Source organism: Copadichromis virginalis, linkage group LG16 (assembly GCF_057382275.1).
Source record: "Copadichromis virginalis isolate Kocher_CV1m ecotype Utaka linkage group LG16, C_Virginalis_male_GT1.1, whole genome shotgun sequence".
In the NCBI taxonomy this organism is placed as follows: Eukaryota; Metazoa; Chordata; class Actinopteri; order Cichliformes; family Cichlidae; genus Copadichromis; species Copadichromis virginalis.
Window position 1 is genome coordinate 34,856,235 of NC_140633.1, and position 11,828 is coordinate 34,868,062.

General features: G+C 44.5%; 2 protein-coding genes across 2 annotated transcripts; one reads left to right on the forward strand and one right to left on the reverse strand.

The window, feature by feature from the left end:
• Positions 1 to 438: 438 nt before the first annotated feature.
• Positions 439 to 3,572, reverse strand: akap19 (A-kinase anchoring protein 19). Its single transcript, XM_085434560.1, has 3 exons — positions 3,147 to 3,572; positions 2,129 to 2,334; positions 439 to 2,025 (listed from the first exon to the last, which is right to left on the reverse strand). The coding sequence occupies exon 3, from the start codon at positions 2,020 to 2,022 to the stop codon at positions 1,747 to 1,749; it is 276 nt and encodes a 91-aa protein (XP_085290686.1). The 5' UTR covers positions 2,023 to 2,025; positions 2,129 to 2,334; positions 3,147 to 3,572; the 3' UTR covers positions 439 to 1,746.
• Positions 3,573 to 7,663: 4,091 nt separating this feature from the next.
• mstnb (myostatin b) lies at positions 7,664 to 11,315 on the forward strand. Its single transcript, XM_085434561.1, has 3 exons — positions 7,664 to 8,147; positions 8,454 to 8,824; positions 9,581 to 11,315. Exons 1-3 carry the CDS (start codon positions 7,769 to 7,771, stop codon positions 9,959 to 9,961), a joined length of 1,131 nt encoding a protein of 376 aa, XP_085290687.1. The 5' UTR covers positions 7,664 to 7,768; the 3' UTR covers positions 9,962 to 11,315.
• Positions 11,316 to 11,828: the final 513 nt, after the last annotated feature.

Sequence of the window (11,828 nt, forward strand, 5' to 3'; positions counted from 1 at the left end):
AGTCCTCAAAAGAAAAAATTATTAAGAAAAACAACCTGTGACAATTGACTGTATATAAAAGATGGACGAGGCTTACAGCTGTGAAAAATAAAGGTTATGTGGAAGTGAATTACAGAACTGGTTGTTTAAAGGTCCAAAGAAAAAAAAGGTCAATTCATTTTATTTTTGCACCACCAAATCACAACAACAGTCGCTTCGAGCTGCTTTATATTGTAAGATAAAGACTAAAACATTACAAATAAAAGCCAACAATTAAACAACCCACACTTAGCGAGCACTTGGTGACAGTGGGAAGGACAAACTCCCTTTTTAAAAGGAACCGGCAGTTGATGTCTTTCTGGGTTCAGTCTCTAGTTTCACGTCTTATTGAACACAGCTTGATATTCAGTTTGTACATTACAGTACCCATTAGAGTCTAACAGGAGACAGCTCATTGGCTAATGATGTATCAATCACAAAAGGTTGTTTTTTTTTATATTTTTGAGTAACAAAGTCATGATTTCTGGAAACAGACATTAGATGGGAGGGTTTAAAAAAGCATTTCTATATATTCCTCTATATGTAAGAAAAAGCAGACAGAATTGACCAAATTTGGCATCTCACACAAAAACAAACAATGATAGACACCATTATGGCCAGAAGAGTTCAGGAGTGAGCCTTTAAAGCTGGCTCATTGTCATTAAGGACTTGGGCGGTTTAAACCTTATTCCAGATGCACTGGCGCTCTTGTTAGAGATAAAAGGTTAAATGTCATGGCTTTGTGCTTTTTCTTCTTTAGGGCAGGTAGCAATATTTCTCAGGTATACACTGACACGATGTGGACAACCCCCCCAAAAAACAATCGAACAAAAAAAGAAACTAGGCCCTAAAACATTTCCCCCAAACTGCTGCTAGTTTTTTTATTCACTCCTCTTTCTGTTGATGAGCCAAATGTTTCTTGAAAGTGTGTCAATCCTCCTCGTGCCCTGGTTTCTTTGCGCTGGCCGCCTATACGATCCAAGTCCTGTCAAAGTTCCCAAACTGCACGACTTGTGTGCAGAGAATATCCTGGAGGGCAGGAAGCGCATCATTTGTACCCTGGATTTCCTGGACTCGTTTTGAGGACATGTTTGGAAGGAGGGCTGCAGCCAAGCCTGTCTAATTGCAGAGCTGGAGGATAATGCTCCTCGTGGATCTCCAGGGAGGCCATTAGGAGCCCACAGAGCCTTTTGTCAGACCGGAAGGAGTCACACAGCTGGGTGTGTTTCTGACCTGCTGATACCAGTTTTCAAGTGAGAGCCTTCACCAAATGAAGGGATCTATAAATAAGATCCTCCGTAAGAGGAGAGAATCTTGGCCCCAGGACAACATTAGTGGACGGGGTAGACTTTCACTGGCAAGGAGGAACATTGTGATTCCGGGCATATCTGATAGGATTTCTTATGAGGGCAGCCACGAAGAGCCAGCACCTACTGCGAGGCAGAGAGGGGACAAATAAGGACCGAGGAAGATGATATCTAGCTGAAGACGGTGTGCGTCAGTGAGGCTCCAGCTAAGAAACCAATAATCACAGAAACATAGATCAGAGCACTCTGGTCACTTTGGAGGAGGTTTTTTAGTCTCAGTCCATGTAAATCAAATCCAAAAGTAGCTCAATTACTAACGCCTCATTCATACTCCTCCTCACAAGTAGGTGGAGTGACTCTGAATGATGGTCAGAGCAACTCGTCCCAGCCTCACCTTTCCACTGCGACACACCTCCCCCCGTCATGGCACGTCACATTCAATGTAGGGGATGTCGCTGTAGCGGCGGTCTACCTCCACCCACTGCTGCACGGCCCGGGCCACGATCTCCTCTGATAGCTTCTGGGCGTACTCCAGCAGCACCGGGTTGACCTGAGGGGAGCTCTCTGGTGAACCCATCTCTGAATGAACTAAGTAGGCTTTCTCACCCCTTGTCCCTTTGCTCTTTCCCTCCACCTTCTCCGTGGAGTTTGCATTTTGGGCCACCGAGTCGCTCCTCTTGGATTTGACGCACCCCATACTCTGGAGGATGTAGCATTGATTCAGTTTAGGGTGGGGGGTGTAGGATGGCAGTGAGGAGCCAGAGTTTTTGGTTAGATTTCCAACACCAACATTTCTTTTTTACCTCTGGAGGGGAGCTGTGTTCCTGCTGCAGTCACTGTCATCCACTCCCACTCGTAGCCATGTCTCTGAGCACAACAGGTGCGATGGTCGGGGTGGTGTTACACAGCTGCGGGTGGGGTTTTAGTGGGTTGACCGGCTAGGAGGCCCATCCCTGTGTGGGTCTGACAGTCCGGCAGCTTTCTTGACCAGATCTCACACCTTCCTTGGCTGCAGATAGAGAAGAGACAGAGACAGGATTGTTTAAAGTGATTTATTTTCCACTAGAGTAAAAACAGTCTAAAAATACCAGATGGTGGGGAGCGAGGGGAGGATTGTGGACGAATTTCACAGTGGCTGTGACCCTGGGCTCCAGGGGCTGGTTCGAGGTCAGGGCCTTGAAGTTGGCTCACCTCTGCAGGGTCACTTTTAACCACGCTCCACTCTTCTGCACATCTACTGTGTTACTCATCCACCCTCCTCCTCCTCTTCCTCCTCTACTAACTCGTGTTTTATGACTCAATCCCCCTCGCCCTATTTTGTATAGCATGACACAGGCACGTCTGTCTCTGGCCTGAGTGCCCTGATGCTGTTTTGTTGTAAGCCCGTGTCTCCCATCTGTTCCACTAAGCGAGCCTTGCAGCCTGATTCGCAGTGACAGCTCCTCTATTATTTTTTTTCTAGGACTGGAGGCCTCAGTGCACAGCAAACATGTGCTTCATTCAGAAAGCTGCATGTAGTCTGCACAACACGCAGCACATGAATGATTCATGCAGAGCCGGGGAGTCTCCCTGTGAGTACAACAACATTTGGAGGTTCGGGCAGACATCAACACAGGAAATCCGCATCCACAGCTGATGTTATGTTAATGAGCTTAAATGGCTACAAACAGTTGCCTTAGTATGAAAAACTGAGAGCACCCGTTAGATGTCTGACAGACACATGGGATTTGGATTAAACGTGATTTGAACAGCACAGTGTTGCAGCTTTATCTCTACAAACATGAACATGACTGTGTAGTGGCCCAAAGAAGCTGTACATACTTCTAGAAGAGAGTCTCAGATTTCTCTCCATTCCACTTTAAAACGAAATAATCCAGCGACAGAAGAAGGAGCAATAACCCCAAGGTCGTTCATATAAACAGTAATCCATACATCATGTTGTGTCTCTGCGCTTCGCCCCCTTCTGCTTTCCAAACAGCATCCGACGGATCTGAACTTGAACCTTATTGGCTGTAATGTAAAGAGATCAAAATATCTCCACAAGTTCGTGGCGCTGCTCGCCGGTTATTTGTGATGAAGCGCTCCGTGCCAGATTTCCAAATAATCTCCGAGCCTGGAGGGTGCGGGCTCTGCAGACTGTTTCCCCTGATGCCTTCGCGTCGGTCAGTCAACGCAGAGTGCAGCTCCGGGAGAGAAAATCACAAGTCTGGACTGAGCTGAGCACAGCGACGCTTGACGGAGGTTACCGAGCTGCAGCGGGGCTCCAGAGGAGAGAGAACCCAGACGATCCGAACCCACACGGGGCGAGCCTGCCATCTGCCGGCCAAACAAGTGACGAAACGATATGGAGGTTCATTTGTGCAGAATAAACGTGGGGCCCTAACAAAAATCACAAAAACATAAATGAGGGACAAACTGACTTCTATTTTAATTTAAACTGCTCAAAACCCCAAATGAACACTTTTTATTCAGAGTACAGCACCAAGTCAGTTAAACTTCTGGGATACTGATCCTTGGGGCGCCACCAGGGTGGGTCCAGGGAGGGGGCACTGGCCACCTTCCAAAATTTGCTGGCCCTCCCTGGTAAGGCTGTCCTATGTTGGTAGTAATTCTAATAAACGTGAGCACAAAAAGCGGCAGACACCCTACAATGAGTTGAAACTTTAACTTACTATTTATTCCTGCTTAAAACTGATTATTATGGATTTCAGTTAACAGGTGATCTAGACGGGCATCAAAAAGACAACCCCTAAACAGGAATGGTTTCACAAGTGGAGGAAACTGACGTTTTCCCCTCCTCGTCTTTTTTGACTGTTTCCCATTTGGCTAGGATCAGTGTCACTACTGGTAGCATGAGCTGATACCTAGACTCTGCAGAGGTTGCGCAGGTAGCCCAACTCCTTCAGGATGGCACATCAATACGTCCGTATAATCTTAAGAGCATGGATGACTCTAAGGAGAGCTGGATAGAGCCGTAACAGGCCCCTAACCAATCAGCTGAACTGGTATCTGCTCCTTTAGGCATAGAAGATCAGGATGAGCAAAACAGAGATACAGAATGACGTCCAGCTGGCCACTGGTGTGAATGTCTCTGACAAAACAATCAGAAGCAGATTTCATGAAGCCGTGGAGAAGACTATGTTGTCGGTGACATCGTTCAGCATGGCCGATGTGTTCTGGTGATGGGTCAGTGATAGTCTTGGGAGGCATATTCATAGAGGAACGCATAGACATCTACAGGCTAAGCACCAGCATCCTGACTGCTGTTGGGTATCAGGATTAAATCCTTGGACCCATTGTCAGACCCTACACTGGTACACTGGGTCCTGGGTTCCTCCTTGTGCATGACAATGTCCGACCTCATGTGGTGAGAGTATGCAGGCAGTTCCTGGACAATGATAGCATTGACTGGTGCCCACACTAACCTGACCTAAATCCAATAGGACACCTCTGGGACATTATGTTTTGGGACCTTCAGACGGTCCCAGGTTGCACCTCAGATTGTTCAGGAGCTCAGTAATGTCCTGGTCCAGATCTGGGAGGAGATCACATCCACAGACACCATCCACCCTTTCTCATGCCCCTGTGTTGTCATATTTTTTTCACTTTGATTTTTGGGGTGTCTTTGAATTCAGCTGTCTGTGGGTTGATAATTTTCATCACCACCAAACAATGCGATGTAACCTATTACCCAGTCCATATCCATGCAGATATCCAGCATTATTTTTCCTGCATTGAAATCTCTTGTGTGTATAATGAGATGTGAACGTTTTCTTACTTAAAGCTCCATGGTGTAGGGGTGAATAGATTAACCTTACACATAAAATATCTCTGATTCAATTACAGGAGGAGACACAAACTCAGCCTCAGAAGATCACAAGCTAAAACATGTGCCAAATGTCTCATGTGGCTCCATCTGCTGGCGGGTGAATCTATACCTTTTCATGTATCAGATGACCACTATACTGTGGAAATAATTAATTAACGTATCCGTCCTCTTGTCTCTTTCTGAAATGCTTTTCTCGTAAGACTCAAAAATAACTGACAATAATATTTGCAAATAAATAAATAAATAAATCTAAGACTCACCTTCCATCAGTTGCACCAGGTTATTGGAAATCTCTATTTCTTTTTATTTGAGGGAGTTTTTAATCATACTCCACTTTGTGGGCACACACAATTCTCCACCTTGGGAGAAGTGTGGACACCAAATGATGTTGACATGTTAACCTGCAAGAGACCCATGATGGCAGTCTAAAACCTGATTTTAGTTTTAGTTTGTCTTATAGTGTTGACTTTGGTCACAATGCTCAACACTGTCTAGACACGATGGAACATGAGAACAAAGGACCAAAAAGCTCTGTACTCCCACATAAAGACAGGCTGCCTTAGTAATTTATTGTACATATAAATAGATTAAAACTGCAATAAAACTATTGTTAGATTTACAAAAAAGATGTTGGCTTTATTCATAGCTCTGATTTCTTGACTGGCATGTGGATACACCCCCTATAGGCTGTTGAGAAAATAAACTAACCACTTTATTAGGTATCCCTTGCTAGTACTGTATTGGACCCTCTTGTTGAATCAATTCTTTGTGACATAGATTCGATAAGGTGCTGTAACTTTCCTCAGTTCACGTTGAGATGATAGCATCACACAGCTGCTGCACATCCATGATGTGAATGTCCTCTTCGACCACAAACAAAAATGTTCTGTCGGATTGAAATCTGGTGACTGTGGAGGCCATCTGAGTATAGTCAACTCATTGTCATGTTTACGAAACCAATTTGAGATAATCTGAGCTTTGACACACGGTGGTCAGAAAGGGATTGACATCAGCAATCCCCTATTTGGGTAGGCTGTGGTGTGTAAACGATGTACAGTTTGCATTAAGTGGTCCAAAATGTACCAAGAAAACACCCCAACACCTGAAGCACTGATGCAAGACAGGCTAGATCCAAACTTTCATCATATAAAAGCCAAAATCTGACCCTGCCATGTGAATCTAAAAGTAGAAATTGAGACATTTTTCCAGTCTTCTATTATCCTCTGCTGATGAGCCTGTGTGAGTTGTTGTCAAAGATTCCTGTGTTAGCTGACAGGAGTAGCACACAGTGCAGGTTTGTTCTGCATACCTTGGTTGCTATGAGAAGTATATGCATTACTGTTACTATTCTATCAGCTTTAGGTTGTCCAGCCATTCTCCTTTGACCTCTGACATCAGCAGGCATTTTGACCCAGAGAAGTGTTGCTCACTGGATATTTTTTTCCCCCTGGGCCATTCTCTAATGGCTAAGTATATTTATCCGAAGCAGTGCCACACAGAACAACTACACAGAACAACTTTAGATGTTACAGAATTTAAAGTACATGCAGTGCATAAAAATTAAAGACATACATTTTCAAATAGCCTTGACACCAGCAATTTATGTTTCTGATGTTAGTGTTAGTAACTGGCCACACGATGGCGCTCTTCTCTCGGGTCGTTCAACCAACTTTGACTATTTTGAAAAGTCCTTGGCCAAGTATTTTCTACATTTTAGTTTATTCTCTTTGGCCCTGATGCCATTACCCAATGCTCTTTTGAGAAATAATATAGTTCCAGATTTTCATGGAAGAGGATTTATTCGATTTTGACAGAAAGCCTGACCTCAACAAAGCAGATGATTTAAGTGCCACTCGATAACTCATGTAGATCTCATGCATATATCTTTCTACGTAGCACTTTTAATTCTTATTCTTACTTTTATTTTTTTCATGTCTATTTAAGCGCAATTTATGACAGTATGTTTGCACTGAAGCACCGCAGCAATTTCCTAATGTTGTAAACCTGCTCAACATTTGGCAATAAAACCCATTCTGATTCTGATTCTGATAACATTACAACTGTCATTTTTCTTCAGGTGGTAAATTCATTTAGAAATTAACATTTTAATCAAGAATCAGCCGAAAATCCAAAACGCTGCCCTTTCTCAAGGACGCAGAAAGAGATGCGAGCAAAGATATGACTGACTATTGGATATTCTTTAGAGAAGATACGCATTGTAAAGTTTAAGAAAATGAAGAATGTAGCTTCTATCTTTATTCAAGACTTGCATTAAATTATTTGTTTTTGGGTGATATAAAACATTGTCTGAGTGAGATTATCCCGTCCAGCACATGCCCACAGCCACCGTTCCTTTATGGGTTGACAGCGAAAGAAAATTTTTCTGTCAGTCGGTTAAAATTCATTGTTGCCTGTCCAGCCAATCATAGATTTTGACGACACAAAAGAGGCTAAAGTTGGAGTATAAAAAGGTGCGCGCTAATAAACTATGATGCCTATCAGTGTGGGACATTAATCCAACCCCAGTTCAGTCGCGCATCAGCTCCGACACAGTGCAAAGGATTTTTTTTTAAACAAAGCGTATTTTTAAACCAGACTTCACACCTAAGAGACAATGCATCTGTCTCAGATCGTGCTGTATCTGAGCTTGCTGATTGCTTTGGGTCCAGTAGTTCTGAGTGACCAAGAGGCGCACCAGCAGCCTTCCGTCAGCACCCCAGTAGACACGGATCAATGCGCTACCTGCGAGGTCCGGCAGCATATTAAAACCATGCGATTAAACGCGATAAAGTCTCAGATTCTGAGCAAGCTGCGAATGAAGGAAGCTCCCAACATTAGCAGAGAGATCGTGAAGCAGCTCCTGCCCAAAGCGCCGCCGCTGCAGCAGCTTCTGGATCAGTACGACGTGCTGGGAGATGACAACAGGGAAGAAGTCCTGGAGGACGACGACGAGCACGCAACCACAGAGACAATTGTGATGGTGGCAACTGAACGTAAGTGTGAATTTTCTTTATTTTTTGTGTCACTGCGTAAGCGCACTCGAACGTCTCCAAAATAATTTTTTACGCACGTGGTAGAACGCACAGGAGAGTTTATTTTTAGAGAGCAGTCATTTTTTTCCCACCAAGGTTTTGTGTTAAATTGTTGATGCAAAAGATTCAAAACACTTTATGAGACATGGTGTTTGGGCAGAGAGTGCGCCGAGTGATTACGCATGAGTTTTACGCAATCATGCGCAAACGCGCCACTTTATTTCTCAGCGATCATGGAATTAATTTTCTTTTCCCATGTCTCCGCAGCTGATTCCGCCGTCCTGGTGGACGGGCAACCAAAGTGCTGCTTTTTCTCAATTACGCAGAAGTTTCAAGCCAGTCGTGTAGTTCGAGCGCAGCTTTGGGTGCATCTGCGTCCCTCAGAAGAAGTGACCACCGTGTTCCTGCAAATCTCCCGGCTTATGCCGGTCACAGACGGGAACAGACACATACGAATCCGCTCCTTGAAGATCGACGTGAATGCCGGGGCCAGCTCTTGGCAAAGTATAGACGTCAAGCAAGTGTTGACTGTGTGGCTGCGGCAGCCGGAGACCAACTGGGGCATCGAGATCAACGCTTTCGATTCGAGGGGAAATGACTTAGCTGTGACCTCCGCAGAGCCGGGAGAGGAGGGTCTGGTGAGCTCAACTTTTACTTGAAATTTAACAGGGAGCTTGTGGTTAGGTTTTCACTTTGAAACGATGAACAATAGATGGAGCTTGGTCTCATATGTCTAGAGCAATAGGCTATCTGTCGCTACTGTCACAATCGGTGCATATCTAGCCATTTCTAAAGCGCCTAGGTTCAGAAAACTGTTAATGCGTCTCTGTACAGAGGGTGAGACTTTAACTTCCAGTGTGCAGAGAGGCTTTGCAGGCTCAGCAGGCGTTTAAACATTCCTGCATTTCACTGCTGGAAGAAGGAATCAGGATATAAAAGACTTTTGAAAGCTGTTAATCAACACAGACTCCATGTAGGCGCACACCTGCATTTGGACAAGCGCCCGGTCCACAATAACCTCAAATCTTATTGCTTGATTACATAAAAGTTCACCTGCTCCACATTCCTTTAAGTATTCAGTGTGGCTGTGCAAATCAGAGTAATTGCTGGCACATACACACACAGAGCTACTATCAATGACAAACATACATCACAGAGCTCTAATAATGGCACCCGGCACTGGGGCAATTAGAATAACTAGACAGCTGTGGCTAACCAACCATCAGATGATTTAATTTCTGCATAACTCAAAGTTTCATAATATTATCGTGCCATGTTTGAAAACTGACAGCCGCAGGGCAGCGGATTAAAAGATGAAAAGCTGAATGCTGTCACCCGCCTCCACCTGCAAACCTGTTATTATCAGATTGTTCACACACACTCTCTTGTTTCAGCAACCGTTCATGGAGGTGAAGATTTCAGAGGGCCCCAGGCGTGCCCGGAGAGACTCGGGCCTGGACTGCGATGAGAACTCTCCAGAGTCCCGGTGCTGTCGCTACCCACTCACTGTGGACTTCGAGGACTTTGGCTGGGACTGGATTATTGCACCAAAACGCTACAAGGCCAACTATTGCTCTGGGGAGTGTGAGTACATGCACTTACAGAAGTACCCACACACCCACCTGGTGAACAAAGCCAACCCCAGAGGGACTGCAGGTCCCTGCTGTACCCCAACAAAGATGTCGCCAATCAACATGCTCTACTTTAACCGCAAAGAGCAAATCATCTATGGCAAGATCCCCGACATGGTGGTGGACCGTTGTGGATGCTCCTGAGTTGGGATGGAGAGAGAAAGGGGGCGGGGGCGAAGGGGCCGAGGCGCCGTCCAGCATCCTACTTTAAGACTGTTTGATACCACCAATCCACCAGTTCCAGTGCTTTCCTGCAGAACACGGTGCAATAGAATCAGAGTAGAAGCCACAAACAGCCCGACCTTCCTGCAGGGCAACGCTTTCATAGTTCTCACTTTTCTTTCCTCCAGTGAAATCTTAGCCATAGAGGCTTGAAGCCAGGTGGATGCAAGAATGCAAACACACACACACACACACACACACACACACACACACACACACACACACACACACACACACACACACACACACACACACACACACACATGCACACACACAAATATAACACATGCTGGACCTTGAAGTGAATGTAGCCAGAAATGATCACAGTTTTCCAAAACAGTGTTATTATTCTTTGTTTTTTAAATGATCTGTGCTCTGTCCATTTATAACAACATGCCGTCCGTTTATACACCACTCCACTTGTAGCTGATATACAAGCTATCACACTTGATGCTCTGTGTTTGTGATAATCATTTTTTTAGTTTTGTTTTCAGAGTGAAACCAGGAATCCTCAAGGACTTTTTGAAAGGGCTCGGAAAAAAACACAGCTGGAGACTCTTTAGGGTGATATTTCACACTGGTAGAACATGTTTTAGTACCCCTAAGTGTCCCCAAGAGTCAATAAAAAGTTAAACTACACAAAAGACTAACTAATCTGGAGATTAATCTCTCTTTTATTGCTCAAAGTTCCTCCCATAATGATGTGGTGGTTAATCTCTCTTCAGAGCCTATGGATACAAACATGTTCCACCAGTCTGAAGTACCACTTTAGGTCTTGTCAGGTCCTCACTTATTCTGTCATACATACATGCAACAATATATCCAACTGAGAGATCATTCTCCCTCAGTCGCAATTGTCAGTATCCAACCAAACAGCCCAACCTGCCCGATACACTTGAATTATTCTGATTGTAAATTCACATGACTGGACAGAAGGACTTGAACTGAAGGCACGATGAATGCAGCCTCCAAATGAAAGTGTGTTTAAGACAGAAAACGATGTGAATGTCGAAATCATGTTTAGACTCTGTCTTACAAACACAGTTTGCACTATGGCACACCAATAGAAAGAATTGGTTGCTACAAAAAAAAGTTGTAAAAACTGATTTTGATATGTTTGCTAATTTGTATTGTATTCATATGGCATTTGTTTCCAGTAGGAGTTGCCTTTCTGAACCATTGTTGGTAAATATGTAAAACTGCAACCTAGCAAGATAAATGTTGTAATGCAGCAACTCTATATACTTGTTTTAACAAATAAAATTTCTAGCTTGTTTGAAGAGTTCTGTTTCTTTGATTAGCTGACATCTCGACGAAGCTCATTTTCAGTCAAACCTCGATAGAATTTGTTATTAGAGCTGCTTCAGAGAAAGCTTTGCGGTCACGTTTCAGTATCACAACCTCAATATCGCAGTCCCCCTCCTGTCACACTCCAGCAGCTGAGAATCTTTATGTCTTCAGCACATGGTGCAAGCTGATACAGCCAGTGCGTGACTGTGTGTGTGTGTGTGTGTGCAAAAAACAAATTCCAGCACTCGTCCTCCCTCCATCTACCGGACTACACCTGCACAATCCCGTCACCGCCCGTTTTTCTTATGCACGGCTCAGCCCAATTTCCCTGACTCTGCTTTTTTTTCCCCATGAAGGGATGTTGAAAGTGTTGTAGTCTAATGAGAGGATGTGAACTCTGGTGCGCTCTGACAGCATGACCTATTCTACTGACAGCCTCATTGAGGCCTGACTTCCGCCCGGTAGAGGGCGAATTGAGCGCCACCCGTGAGAGCCACTT

Bases quoted from the DNA above. Each gene is read 5' to 3' on its own strand.
- akap19 (XM_085434560.1), bottom strand. From the start codon at position 2,022: ATGGGGTGCGTCAAATCCAAGAGGAGCGACTCGGTGGCCCAAAATGCA.
- mstnb (XM_085434561.1), top strand. From the start codon at position 7,769: ATGCATCTGTCTCAGATCGTGCTGTATCTGAGCTTGCTGATTGCTTTG. The intron at 8,148-8,453 runs GTAAGTGTGAAT...ATGTCTCCGCAG, and splicing joins TGTGATGGTGGCAACTGAAC to CTGATTCCGCCGTCCTGGTG. The intron at 8,825-9,580 runs GTGAGCTCAACT...CTCTTGTTTCAG, and splicing joins AGCCGGGAGAGGAGGGTCTG to CAACCGTTCATGGAGGTGAA.